This window comes from Oncorhynchus tshawytscha, linkage group LG07 (assembly GCF_018296145.1).
Source record: "Oncorhynchus tshawytscha isolate Ot180627B linkage group LG07, Otsh_v2.0, whole genome shotgun sequence".
NCBI lineage: Eukaryota > Metazoa > Chordata > Actinopteri > Salmoniformes > Salmonidae > Oncorhynchus > Oncorhynchus tshawytscha.
The window spans coordinates 29,194,965-29,209,282 of NC_056435.1; the positions used below are offsets into that span (position 1 = coordinate 29,194,965).

Here is a 14,318-nt window from a genome sequence, read left to right on the forward strand (position 1 = left end):
TCTACTAGCCAATCTAAGGTTTATTATAGGCTACTATTTTTATTAAGAATAGAATGTGATGTGAATATGAATCATCATACATTCAGGTTGCCCTATTCACATGTCCAAAGTTGTATAGATTTGATAAGATTATGGTGTTTTGAATTACAGAATGTTTCTGCTGAAAACTGATCATTTTCTGCTTGCAGATAAGATGTATGAGTAAATCATCTGCTGACCTCTGTAAAATATATATATATATATAATACATTTTATGAACAATTTGTAAAATTGTCTGTGCATTTAAACAATGTGTGATTGAACAAGTAATAAATCTATGATGCCATCTTAGAAGTTGCCTTTTATTGACCTAGTAGGTTGGTGAACTATTGATATTCTGATAAGTAATAGATTGAGACATTAGTATTTTGAGAGACTGGTTTGTTTCTTGTTGAGGACCAATGAAAAACGGACACAATGCCCCTTTTTGTTTTCAGGGGCGGACACGGGAGCCCGGTAACTTTTGAAAGGCACTGAAATAAAATGTGAATTTGTATGTAAATGTACAATATTTGCGGATAGTTTATTTTATATTTCAAAACGCAAATTATTCTCGCCCACATTTCAGATGGTCCAACAAACCTCTGGTTCTGATGTCCGAACAAGTTCATTCATTTGCAGGAGTTGGTTGTAACCAATTACACGAATAGGGGTAACAACTGTTAGATTGAGCGTGGAATAAAACAAAGCAACTGAGGATATGCGATCTAAACATGTTATTTTATTGTAGTATAGTTGAACACAATACGTTATGTGAAAGGTGTGTGTCTAATAATACGTACCAAGACTGAAAATGCAATTACCACCCCTTGTCTTTGAATGGTAGTGTCCAAGACTTGGATCCCGGAAGCAATTCCGGCTCTTTGGTGACGCTGCATTAGAAGAAAAGAAATGGCCCAACCTCGTAAGTATTTTAGGGTTTTGTTTGCCCTAAATACCATATAAGTACACTTCGTATTAATGGTTATTATAATTTAGTAATATAATCTAACGGTTATTTTATATAAGCAGAGTTTTCGTAGTCTATAAATAACGCGTGCAGGTATGTAATGAATTTGGAGTGACAGTGGAAGCGAACGTTAATAAGCTAGCTAACACGGTTGTCGTAGCTAGCAAGCGAGATCTTGCTAGATATGTATTTTACAGGTACATCATCATGAAGATCATTGGATTGAATACGAACTAGCGTTGTCTGTAGTATGTCTAGTGAGTTTGAAATCTCTCGCTTACGTTAGCTGGTTAGCTTGTTAAATTAGTTAGGTAAGTTAGCTAGATAACTAAGCTGGTTCCTCTAGTTAAGGAATGGGATGTTATGCATGGGTTTCTGTGTAATGGCTGCATGATTGAGTCTACGAACTACTTCACACGTTTAAAACGGTTGAATATTTCCTGTAACCATCATGTCTGTGCCCACAGGTTTGTTCAGCTTGGTCCTCCTCACCGTGGCTCTCGGAGCCCAGTCTCTGACCCCATCCCATCACCTTTCACTGTCAGACGTTGCGAGACTTCAAGCTCTCCTCAGCCAACCCTTCACAGACCTGGCATCAGCATACTACTCGATTGTTGGTCTAAGCAAGCTTGGAGCCTCAGTTGCTGATGAAAATGTAAGAAAACGGGCTACTAAGTATCAAAGTAAAGGGGCTTGACTGGAGGACCCAAAACATGTAGCCTATGACATGTTTGCACTAGTGTTAAGTTTGCACCTTTGCTATTCACGTCCATAATGTTTTCCACTCCAGAAAAAAATCCAAGGGAGACACTATTACAGTTTGTTGCCTTATCAAATCCTTGTTTTTCCTTTTGCAGGATGCCTGTCATTTCTTGAAGGCCCAACTGGACCCCATGAGTGTCGACTCCCTCTTCTTTGCTGCTGAGGCCAGTCAGGCCATCTCAGACTGTGAGGTAGGTACTTGTATATGGTGCTTGATTCTATTTGACCAAAACATGTCATTTGCTCCTCCAGCAAGATGAACCGGCGAACAGCATTTGTGTTTGTGCTTTTTGGATGCTCTGCCAGTGAATTCTTCACTAATAGCTTGGTTCTGTTGACTTCTTTATTCATCCTCTTTTAGATCCCGGTGTCCAATGAGACCCGTGACATCCTTCTGGCAGCAGTCAGCGAGGACTCCACAGTCACGCAGATCTTCAGAGCTGTTAGCGCCCTCAGTTCCCTAGGGCTTCCTCTGGCTTCACAGGAAGTCGTCGGTGCCCTGGTCGCCCGTATTGCTAAAGAGGACAACGTCTTGGCGTGAGTAATACCTGCTAGCCTGGCAGGTGGATCAGACTTGCTGCTGGATAATTTATTTGATCTTCTGTGAGATCTGCCTTGTTTAACTGCTAGAAATAAGCTTCTGAACTTAATTGTGACTTTGAATCGTTTCAAACAAACTCTGCTTTTGAACAGACAATATTCCTATGGACATGGATCTAAAGCCATGACGTGTTTTGTCATTGTATTGTGACTGTTCTTTTCTTGTCTTTCTGTGCAGGATCACCACAGCACTCCAGACTGCCACCCGTCTCTCCCAGCAGGCTGACTTTGGAGGAATCCTGGAGGAGATTGAGGTGAGTTTCACAAGTCCACCAGGTGGTGCTGTGCTGCAGGTTTAGTCAGGTAAATTACTTTACAAAGTTACTAATTACTCCCATGCAAACTGGTTTCTTAAGCAGAGGTGTTGTATTTGAACCTTTCTCTCCCTCTTAAGGATCTTGCAGCACGATTGGATGACTTGGGTGGAGTGTACCTCCAGTTCGAAGAGGGACTTGAGGCAACTGCCCTGTTTGTGACAGCAGCCTACACACTCTCAGACCATGTGGATACAGAGCCTCCTCTCAAAGAGGTAAACTTCTCTCACAATTTATGTGGGTGGTAGATTGATGCAGGGGAGTTGAAGGAAAGCAGGCTGCATGAGTAGGGCCAGGGATTTTTCCTGAACATGTGTCATGTATTAGACCTATGTATAATACTTGACAATAGAAATCTAGAATAACAACACCAACCTACCTATTTTAAAATAACTGCATGTGGAACTAATGTGAGCTGTTTTCCTCACAGGACCAGGTGATCCAGCTGGTGAACTCTGTGTTCAGTAAGAAGTCCTGGCAATCCCTGTCTGAGGCATTCAGCGTAGCCTGTGCTGCTGCCGCCCTATCCAACAACCGCTTCCAGGTGCCAGTCATCGTCAGCGCCCAGGGGCCTGCCACAGTCTCCCACAATCAGCCAATCCTGCAGGTACACTCCACTATGACCGGTGTTTCTAAATCAGTGACTGACTACACTTCATTTTTTTTAATGTCCATTATTTGGTTGTCATCAATTTGAGACACATTTGAAGGTTTTCGCATGGGCCCCGCCCGGGTGCATGTTTTCTAGTTTTTGCACTAGACAGCTGATTTCAAATAACCAACTTGTCATCAAGCTTTGAATGTGCAGTGCTTGGGCAAAAAAACAAAATGTGCTCCCAGGGGATGGGAGCAGAACCAAATTTGGGGAACCTTGCTCTAGTCAACCACTGAGCATGGTCTTCGTTCTCACATGATGCTTTTCTTTTCACTGACATCTTTCTGCCTCCTTGTCTTTACCACAGCTTCTGGTGACTGATGTCCTCTCCAATCCTCTTGCCTCAGCCAGTGTGGTGGTGGAATCTGCTCAAGCTGTGGTCTCTAAGAACGTCATACTCACCCAGGCACCTTTCTCCCTCAGGGAGTAAGTTTGTTAGACAGAAAGATTAGAATTTGTCTGGGCACTAATGTTGCTAGTTGTGTTGCTTTTTAATATGGATTATTTGTGTATGTCTGCGTTGCAGTGTTTGTAGTGTATAATAATTCTTTCTACCTGTTTTGACAGTGGCATTTTTGAACTGAACTTCATGACTAGCCAGCCAGCCAGTGGATATTACCAGTTCTCTGTGGCTATCACCGGGGACACCCGATTGGTTGCCAGTCAGGTTGAGGTGAGCTGGCCATCTTTTCAAGAGAAAATGTATTGGGGATAATTTTGTACCCGCTTACATGCAAGATTAACAATCTTCTATATTATTTAAAAGTTTATGCCAGTTGTTTACATTTGTCAAAAATGGGGGCATGGTTCACTCATCACCAAGTATAAAAGGTACAGTGCATTCGGAAACTATTCAGACCCCTTGACTTTCTCGACATTTTGTGACGCTACACCCTTGTTTAAAAAAAAATGCCCCATCAAGCTACACACACTACCCCATAATGACAAAGCGAAAACAGCTTTTTAGAAATGTTGGTAAATTTATTACAAATGTAAATAAGCTATCCGTTTTTTTCCTAAGTATTCAGACACTTTGCTGTGAGACTCAATGTCGCTCAGGTGCATCCTGTTTCCATTGATCATCTTTGAGATGTTTCTACCACTTGATTGGAGTCAACCTGTGGTAAATGCAATAGATTGGACTTGATTTAGAACGGCACACACCTGTCTATATAAGGTCCCACAGTTGACAGTGCATGTCAGAGCAAAAACCAAGACAGGAGGTCGAAGGAATTGTCAGTAGAGCTCCGAGACAGGACTGTGTCGAGGCACAGATCTGGGGAAGGGTACGAAAACATTTCTGTAGCTTTGAAGGTTTCCAAGAACACAGTGGCCTCCATTCTTAAATGGAAGAAGTTTGGAACCACCAAGACTGTTCCTAGAGCTGGCCGCCCGGCCAAACTGAGCAATCGGTGGAGAAGGGCCTTGGTCAGGGAGGTGACCAAGAATCTGATGGTCAGTCGGACAGAGCTTCAGAGTTCCTCTGTGGAGATGGGAGAACCTTCCAGAAAGACAACCATCTCTGCAGCATTCCACCAATTAGGCCTTTACGGATGAGTGGCTAGACTGAAGCCACTCCTCAGTAAAAGGCACATGACAACCCACTTGAAGTTTTCCTAAAGGACTCTCAGTCCATGAGAAACAAGATTCTCCGGTCTATTGAAACCAATATTAAACTCTGTGGCCTGAAAGCCAAGCCTCACATCTGGAGGGAACCTGGCACCATCCCTACAGTGAAGCATGGTGGCAGCATAATGCTTTTGGGATGTTTTTCAGCATCAGGGACTGAGAGACTAGTCAGGATTGAGGGAAAGCTGAACAGAGCAAAGTACAGAGATCCATGATGAAAACCTGCTCCAGAGCGATCAGGACCTCAGACTGGGGCGAAGATTCACCTTCCAACAGGACAACAACCCTAAGCACACAGCCAAGACGATGCAGGAGTGGCTTAGGGGCAAGTCTCTGAATGGCCCAGCCAGAGCCTGCGCTTCAACAAAATACTGAGTAAAGGGTCTGAGTACTTACGTAAATGTAATTTTTCAGTGTTTTTATTTGTAAAAAATGTGCTAACATTTCTAAACCTGTTTGCTTTGTCATTATGAGGTATTGTGTGTAGATTGGTGAAGGGGGGGAAAACAATTGAGTCCATTTTAGAATAAGGCTTACAGCCTTGACTTGGAAAAAGTCAAGTGGTCTGAATACTTTCCGAATGCGCTGTATATAGTTTTGGATTTGTAATTGTGAGAAGTTACAGTTCTTGTAAGTTAAGTCAGTTGCCTTTCGCTTTTGCCAAAAGGTTAGCAGTTCAATGTGCTCGAAATGGAGGATTATTACTTAGTAGCCGCTTTCATTAGCTTACAAACCTTTATGTTACTTAACCATGTGTCAAAGCAATTAACCTCTAGCATTTACCTTTACTCTCTGACACTCATTCACCATAAATGTGACACTAATCACCCTGAAATTTGCATGTGAATTTCACCATATGAATTCCCTTGAATTTCTCATTTTCCTCCATCTCTCTCTCTCTCTCTCTCCTTCTCCCCACATGCCTTCAGCTAAAAGTGAAGGTGTCCACTGAGGTGGCCATCACTAATATGGACCTGTCCGTAGTGGATAAGGACCAGAGCATCGGCACCAAGACATCCAGGTTAGGGAGCCCAATCTCGTATATGAAGCCCTTTTTAATACTGCCTTTGTCAGACCCATAACTAAGACCGAGTTATTGCCTGCAGGTTGTATGGTCAGGAAAAGCTCATGGCCCTACCCATTAGCCACACAAAATATATATATATATATAAAATATAATTGTTTTCATTTCCAGGGTGGACTATCCCTTCAAGGCCAAGGGTTCTTTTACTGCAGACAGCCACCAGAACTTTGCCATGACATTCCAGTTAGTGGATGTCAACAATGGAGTAGAGCTCACTCCCCATCAGGTAGAGATTTGGTTGTTCCTGTGGGTCTACATTTTTATGTTCATACTCTCATTCTGTCAACATTGTGCTATTATATCTCTTGAGTATTGTTATTCTCTTTCTCTCCAGACCTTTGTGAGGTTGCACAATCATAAAACTGGCCAGGAGGTTGTGTTTGTGGCCGAGCCTGACAGTAAGAACCTTTACAAGTTTGAGCTTGACATAGCCGAGAGGAAGTCTGAGTTTGACTCAATGTCTGGAACATATACCCTCCACCTCATTGTGGGAGATGCCACCTTGGAGAACCCCATTCTGTGGAACGTGGCTGACGTTGTCTTGAAGTTCCTTGATGAGGAGGCCCCAGCAGCCATCCAATCTAAGACCCTTTACATGCCTAAGCCAGATATCCAGGTAAACAACAAGTCTTGCATATATTGTTTCTCTAGTCTTCTGGTTGCTAGTCATAGCTTGAAATGAGCTATATAGCTAAGCTAACTCTGGTGCAATATCCATGTTGTGCGTGGGTCCCTGACAAATAAATAGATGAATAGCTGGGGTGTATTCACTAGGAACAAAACTGGGCGGGAACTGCCTGAATTTGTCCGATAAACTTATTTTTCGTTTGCTACGGTTTTGGGTTAACGATTATGCCAATGTCCATGTTGTGCGTGGTCATTGAAACAAATAGGTGGACTTGACCTGATGTTCTTGTCGTGTGTAGCACCTGTTCCGGGAGCCAGAGAAGAAGCCACCCACAGTGGTGTCCAACGCCTTCACAGCCCTCGTCCTCTCACCCTTCCTGCTGCTGCTTATTCTGGTGACACTCTTTACTTCTTCAAGTTTAGAATTGTATGAAGGTCCAAAGGTTTATTTTTAGAACATTTTCACATCTGCCTCTTCACTGCCTTTTCTGTTTAGCAAGGCCCTTTAGAATAAAACCTTGATACTTCCTGAATGAGCCTTGGTTTTTGGTTAACACTTGTTTTGATTTGAAATGACAATAGTGATGCTGTATGTAATTTCTGACACCGTTATGCGGCGACATTGTCCATACTGCGAAAGGCTTGCATCCGTGCATTGTAAATTAATCAATTTCCAGACCTTTTGTTTTATTGCCGTGGTCCATGAACAATATTCTCTTGTTCTCGACCCCCTCTCTGTTCAGTGGTTCAAACTCGGGGCCAACATCTCAAACTTCAGCCTCTCCCCCAGCGCTATCCTCTTCCATGTGGGCCACGCATGTGAGTACGGAGTTCTGAGTCGTGGATTACAATGGAAACTACTGGCATTGTCACTCCACCGATATCTCTTTTTCCTAGTTTATCACCTTTTACTCTGTTTATTGTGATGTTTCAGGCATGCTGGGACTGATGTATGTCTACTGGACTCACCTCAACATGTTCCAGACCCTCAAGTACCTGGCCATCATCGGCAGTCTCACCTTCCTGGCTGGAAACCGCATGTTGGCCCAGAAAGCAGTCAAGAGGTATGGCTTCTGTTAGCTTTCGCAAAAACACAGACTGACTGTCAGATTTCCTGCCTAGAGAGCTCTTGACCACAGGGAGAAAGTTTGACCTCTTCATATGAGAAGGACTCTGGGGCTTTGGGTCTTCTTGGTGCTTCTCTGAGATTGTGGCTGCTGGATGTTCACTGAAGGCCCTTGAGATCGTGTGTAAGGGCCTACTGTGACGCGCTGCCCCCTCAGTGTGTGTCCCCCAGGGGCCCTTTGCCCAGCCAGGCTAGCAGAAGAGTGGAGCAACCGCTGTAGAGCGTGTGTCTACTGGGAGCATGAGAGGGCCTGGCCAGATTGAACTGTGTGGGTGTTTTCTTCCCCCCTCAAGCCTTCCACATGTAGAGCTCTCCAAAGGCCATCGAGACACAGCGGTAATAAGTGTCACTGGCTGAAGGCTTCAAGCTCTAATTGCCTAGTATTACTGTGGAATTACTGCACCTTACTCCTGTCCTTTCTGACCCAGTCCTTTTAACCATATTCTAGTCTCATGCTCCTTTTGGTTGATGTGGAGTCAGTGGATTTAATTTCACAATTGATGAAACTTGACTAGCCCGACTTTCTTTAGCCACCGTCTCCTATAGTGCCCTCCTGTCTCCCTAACTCCTGTCTACTCCTTGCTACATCTCTCTCTTTCAGGATTGCCGCAGAGCAAAGTAGTAGGTTGGCAAAGTATAGGAGCCTGCGGTAAAGGCCTGTTTTCTAATAACAAAGGGCCAGTCTTCCAGGCTGAAGTAAGGGCATCTCTATGGACTGCATCCCAGTGCATCCCCATTGCCCTGTGTAATGCATGGCTGTGTGGTGCAGTGCTCACTAACCAACATCTTGCTCATCCCACCATAAAAATCATCTTTGCTCACCTTTTCCATCCTGTCCATGTCACCAGTTATTAATCTTAATATTGCCTGCCATTGTACATGGTTATTCTAAAGATGCAACGTGTGTGGCGCTTCCTCATTCCCGCATTATCCTATCATCCTCATTGTTCTTCAGTTCATATTCTGTTGCGGCGAAATCCTGTACACTTCATCCTTATGCCGGAAAGAAATGCGTGAAGTTTCTTACATCGGATGTGATTTTAATGTATCCAGGACTTCTCATGCAGGCTTTACATTTTAAGATCTCATTTCAGTTTTACATTTGTGCCCAATAGAAATGAATTGTAAAATAATATTGTCACTTTTATTGTAAAAAATGTTTCTAAACACTTCTACATTAATGTGGATGCTCCCATGATAACGGATAATGATGCGTGCACAAATATCATACCCCCAAAGACATTACATTAACATGGGAGATTAGCATTTCAGCCTCCAACTTTCTCTCCTCATTATTCACGATTTTCATTCAGGATTATCCGTGATCATGGTACCATCCACAATGTAGATGTAGAATGTAGAACATTCTCATCTTTATTTCCAATAAGTGAAACCAAAATGGCACTACATTTATTTACTATTCATTTCTATTGGGCACAAAATAATCTGAAACGCAACCAAAACGCATGGAAAATGCATCCAACAAGTTTGTAGAGTTACAAGCTTGATGCAATCATTGTGTTCTAGGATATGGGACTAATTACTGAACTTTACTACTTTATTCAAGTGAAATTGGGGGGGGGGCGGCACTATGTACAAAGTGCTGTAATTTCTAAATGTTTGACCTGATTTGTTATGGATGACAATACCATCAAATTTAAAGCTGACAGTCTGTACTTTAACCTCCATAGTCATTGTATAATTTCAGATCCAAAGTGCTGGTGTACAGAGCCAAAACAACATGTCTCTGTCCCAATACTTTGAGCTCACTGTAGATTTAAAAAAAAAAAATGTAAAGGTCTTTGTCTGATAATTAACATGTACAACAAACTGACTTATGTATCTATTTTCTTCTCTGGCAGAATTGCAAGTAAATGATGACCGAAGATTGGAGACCTAAGATGCTTAGCTTAGTTTTTGGTTTTCAAGGAGTCATTTTAAGGACACATCAACCATCAGACTGTCATCAAAGACATGTTATTCCATGAATCCAATAGAAAATTCGAAATGCAGTTTGACTTCATTTGAAAGTAAATGTTAACTCTACCGAGACCTTTTGATTTGATGGGACAGATGTTTACTGACACAGATGCTCCAGCTGACGTCTGCAACGCTAACCATACTTGCACTTCATTTTTGTTTGACCGTTTTGCAAATGCCCTTCTTATATTTGTTTTTATAATGGGCTTGGGGATATACTTTTGTGGTTTCATAATGAAATGTGGATGGATTTTTTTTTTTTTTTGTACATTCATGTTTCTCAGTGCCCATCTTACCACTGCTTTGTAAAAATTTGCATCAAGAAGGTAGCCATCAATTTTACAAGGCCTTTTGATTGAGGTGGCTTCACTGACATGGTCATCGTAAGTCTAATTATTTGCTTGTCTCCTCACTGAATTACATGTGGAGGGTGTGAGCTATTCACTCATTACAATAAAGACCCCCCCAGAATAAAATGGGCAGTCCTAGAAAATCTGGTGTTTTTGTAATTAAAGAAATGGTGATTAATTTTTAGTGTACTGCTGTTTCTTATTGGTGCAATACACACTAATTATATCATACTCAAGTACTTGAAATAATAGTGCCTTATACAATGCATTTGTTTCAGTTGGTAGAAGGAAGTAAAATTAATGCACTAGACTCATATCAAATCTCTTTGCTTTATTGTGAAAACTGGTTACATATCCTTTAGTACAATTGTTTGCCAGAGTGTATGAACTGAGGGACATTGATTTTCTTGACTCAAAGCTTTGATAGTAAAATAGCTTTTAATTTTTTATTTTGACATTTTCAGGTCATTAGGGTTGGAGATAAACACTTCTTGTCTTCACTTTGTCCTCGCTTACATTCACTACATAGAAGTCTGGAAGAGAACATTAAGTAGGAATGTCAGTTCAATCACAACTATGCATTTCCACGAGACACACTTCACAGATTACAATTTGGCAACGTGTATGCTCTGAAGGCTTACAGATAACTTGTCTGCAGTGAGATCATGATTTCAAAACCATGTACTGGGTGGGAACTGTACCTTGGCATCTTGAAATTGTTTTGCTGTCCTCTGTAACTCTGTTTTCTCTGAACAGATGTCAGGTCCTGTTTGTAGGTGCCCTCGTAAATGTCTGACTGGCATTTCACATTATAGCTCCGGCCTTCTTCTCTGGGTTTGAAAAAAAAAGAATAGAATAAGTACAGTATGAACATTTTTAGTGCTTCTATACTTAATTATTAACTGGGTGGTTTGAGCCCTGATTGGTTGACAGCTGTTGTATATCGGACTGTATACCACAGGTATGACAAAGCATTTATTTTTACTGCTCTAATTACGTTGGTAAGCAGTTTATAATCGCAATAAGGCACCTTGGGGTTTGTGATGTATGGCCAAAATACTGCAGCTAAGGACTGTGTCTAGGCACTCCGAGTTGTGTCGTGCAAAGAACAGCCTATAGCCTCGGTATATTGGCTTTATACCACACCTCTGGCCTTATTGCTTAACTATAGTATATCATTACTGACAGATTGCATAAACAGCCACTACTCACTGTAGACGTTTTCCCATGATGCTCTGTAGGAATTTCCTGGCTGAGATTTGACCTAGAACCTTCCTGTAGCTGTTGGTAAAGATAGCATCAGCATGTCTTCCTGATCTGAAAGATGGGAGGGAGCACATGATCATTTCATGGATAGATGTGTAGAATTTGAAAGTTCAGTCATTGCCTTGATACCTTTTTGTTGTATAACAACAAAAGCTATTTCATATTTTGGGGTGGCACTGACCGCAGTTCGGCTTTTTGCGTCAAGGGAGTGCTGTTTTCTTCCAGCAGTTGCATGGGATGCTCTATAGAGGTCATCAGGATGGACGTGTCCCTCTGACCAAACCTGGGGGGAAAACACGTCACATAAATATGGTATGACGTGTCCACCCACTGTGCAAAACTGTTTGAATCAAAGTTGTTTCCACATTTCAACCCTCAATCTATGTGTTGAAGTTGAATCAACTGATTGAATTTGCAAAAAGTCATCAAGGTAAGGGCATTAGGTGTTTGTTTTTTTTACCCAACTTTTAACCTAAATCCAATTACACGGTGAAATGTTTTGTTGAATTCACATTAGTTGACAGCTCATCCAAATGTAAATCAAAAACTAAACGTTGAACTGAAGTCTGTCCCCAGTGGGCTTTAGTCACTTAGATTAAATTCGGAATAACAATTTCATGAGTATAACATCGATAGACCTGCATCATTATACAGAGAGCGTTGCCGTTTCTAAAAATACATATTTGGGTGTTTATGGAGGCTTTTTTCATGTTTTATCTCTGCAACTGCAGGACAAGCATGAGGAAGTGTATTACCGGTGCGGTAACTTTCGCAAAACCAAGTGAAATCGCAACAACAAAAATGTCTGGGCAGCTCTAATCTTTATAGGGAATTATAAAGATAACATTCAAAATAAACTGTCTAAAAAAAATGTTATCGTAAACAACAACCATACTTCAAATGCTATTATCTTAATTGTAGTTAGGTCAAGTGATCATTTTCAGTAGATGTGTTTTTCCGGATATGCAGAACAATAGTCTCATACTTTGCCCCCGAATGCTGTGATTAATGTGCTGTGCAAATGTTACACATTTTAGTGACTAATCCAGACATCTTGACCCTTGTTAGCATAACAAAAAGACAGGGCACACTATGACAGGCACACTGACCCCTGATAGATTTAAAGCATCATGTTCAGAGACAGACTGCTGGCTGCAGTTATTCTCTATTTCTTTCTGCTCTCTCTTGGCAGTCCAGTCTTTGTCTGTTACTGACCACACCTCATGTTCATTCCATTGTTAGATCGTCCATCAGTGGGATGAAGCATTACATCATTTTTTTCAGCAGCACAGGGTGAAAATTGAATTCTTGGAAAGGGAGCTAGCAGAGACTATTTGTGTATACCTGGCCCCTGGTCAAGGAGACTGGGGGCAGAGTAGGGGGGATAACTGCAGTTCAGGTGTGGATCATTCCACTCAACAAGCTCTGCGTCATTAGCCTGTTTAACAAGAGGGTTAGTAACATATTTTACTGAGGGGGTTTAGCTGCTGTTCCACAGAGATTGGTATTAGAACAGTTACACATTGGAGTGTTGTAAATGTCACTCAAAAGGCAATGCACACCACTACTGACATAGCTACTAGGGGTTCGTGAAAAGCTAATTGATTAAAAATGTAATTTAATCATATGACAAGTGACAGAACTATTTTGGATGCTCTAGCAGTAATCTACTAGAATCATAAATCACTCTTTCGTATTCAAGTTCATTATGGTTAGTGCGCTTTAACAGTTGCAATCATAATATTTAATTATTTAAACTCAAGTAGTATCGGCATGCTTTTCTTAGATAGCAAACTTAAAATGTATTATCAGAAACATTTTCGAAATAATAATTTTATTGGACAATTGGTCATACAACCCATGTTAGATACAATATTTGTCAAATTAGCATGTTGGTTTATATTTTTGACATTTTAATGCTATTAACATGACTTTAAATGTTTAAACAAAATTGCTATCATGCAGATTGATTGGATTCTTACCTAATAGATGGGTAGAGTGGGGCAACTGATACAGACATCACCAGACAGCAGAAAACGAGCAGTACAGCTCGATCCATCATCATGACTAGTTCTGGAAAACAAGAAGAAATGGAAGAGTTAAAATTACATTAGAAAATACGCTGAAGCTAGTTGGCCCCTGATCTGATATCACTGCAGTAGACATTGAGTTCTCTTGGAGAGGAAGCCTTGCTATATTGTTCTGATGATTACTTTTACAAAGATAAAGTATGGGTTTTTCAGTATAACTAAATTTAAGTAAATATTTGCTATAATGTGAAATGTCTGTATCCACTACATGGGTAACTTTACTCAGGTAATATATATTTTTGTTTGATGTTCCAACCAATAAATAATTAAAGCACAAACGTGTAGTGATTGCATTTGATACCTAAACATCCATGTATGATTGATGTTAACAATAGAAATGTTATATTTATTTTTAAGAAGTGATTGACATATAGTTAAAAAGGTTACAATATCAATGTATGTAATCATATCATCAAATGGTCTTCTTGACACACACTATCAAATCTGAAACATAAAGATAGTTACCTTAAAGTGACCTGGATTAAGTGTGAGTTTATTCTATTGGGTCCTTCTCCCGCAGTCCTTGATGTCAGTTCAGGTCATCATCTCAGAAGAAATGCTGGAACAGCTTTTTGTGGACATCACTCTCTGAATAAACCTTTTAAACCAAACCATCAAAGACACCAATGACATCACCTCTGATGTTAAATTCGCTCTAACCTCTCTGCCTGTCTGTGTGTCCCACTCCCCCCCTCTATCGCTCTCTTTATCTCTCTCTCTCTTCCTTTCACCGTACTGGTTGAGGTATGCTTTAGATTTCTCTCCCTTCTCTTTCATTGGTCATATCTAATCAAATCAAATCAAATGTATTTATATAGCCCTTCGTACATCAGCTGATATCTCAAAG

The 14,318-nt window shown here is 41.0% G+C and overlaps 2 protein-coding genes across 3 annotated transcripts; one reads left to right on the top strand and one right to left on the bottom strand.

The window, feature by feature from the left end:
* The first annotated feature begins 838 nt into the window (after positions 1–838).
* rpn2 (ribophorin II) lies at positions 839–10,293 on the top strand. 2 transcript variants are annotated; one of them, XM_024426782.2, is made up of 17 exons: positions 839–943; positions 1,456–1,643; positions 1,846–1,941; positions 2,112–2,287; positions 2,529–2,604; positions 2,745–2,879; positions 3,095–3,271; positions 3,627–3,745; positions 3,887–3,992; positions 5,878–5,969; positions 6,144–6,258; positions 6,367–6,648; positions 6,959–7,054; positions 7,403–7,478; positions 7,594–7,723; positions 8,387–8,481; positions 9,648–10,293. In XM_024426782.2, the coding sequence occupies exons 1-16, from the start codon at positions 931–933 to the stop codon at positions 8,436–8,438; spliced, it is 1,929 nt and encodes a 642-aa protein (XP_024282550.1). In that variant the 5' UTR covers positions 839–930; the 3' UTR covers positions 8,439–8,481; positions 9,648–10,293. The 2 variants fall into 2 exon arrangements, with proteins under 2 accessions (XP_024282550.1, XP_024282551.1); XM_024426783.2 differs by lacking the exon at positions 8,387–8,481.
* Positions 10,294–10,431: 138 nt separating this feature from the next.
* ghrh (growth hormone releasing hormone) lies at positions 10,432–14,142 on the bottom strand. The gene is made up of 6 exons (XM_024426784.2): positions 13,937–14,142; positions 13,364–13,454; positions 11,563–11,664; positions 11,328–11,432; positions 10,817–10,945; positions 10,432–10,648 (listed from the first exon to the last, which is right to left on the bottom strand). Exons 2-6 carry the CDS (start codon positions 13,444–13,446, stop codon positions 10,576–10,578), a joined length of 492 nt encoding a protein of 163 aa, XP_024282552.1. The 5' UTR covers positions 13,447–13,454; positions 13,937–14,142; the 3' UTR covers positions 10,432–10,575.
* Between the last annotated feature and the right edge of the window lie 176 nt (positions 14,143–14,318).

Bases quoted from the DNA above. Each gene is read 5' to 3' on its own strand.
- rpn2 (XM_024426782.2), top strand. The intron at 1,942-2,111 runs GTAGGTACTTGT...ATCCTCTTTTAG, and splicing joins AGGCCATCTCAGACTGTGAG to ATCCCGGTGTCCAATGAGAC. The intron at 2,605-2,744 runs GTGAGTTTCACA...CTCCCTCTTAAG, and splicing joins GAATCCTGGAGGAGATTGAG to GATCTTGCAGCACGATTGGA.
- ghrh (XM_024426784.2), bottom strand. From the start codon at position 13,446: ATGATGATGGATCGAGCTGTACTGCTCGTTTTCTGCTGTCTGGTGATG. The intron at 11,433-11,562 runs GTCAGTGCCACC...CCCATCTTTCAG, and splicing joins ACGCAAAAAGCCGAACTGCG to ATCAGGAAGACATGCTGATG. The intron at 10,946-11,327 runs GTGAGTAGTGGC...TTTCAAACCCAG, and splicing joins ATCATGGGAAAACGTCTACA to AGAAGAAGGCCGGAGCTATA.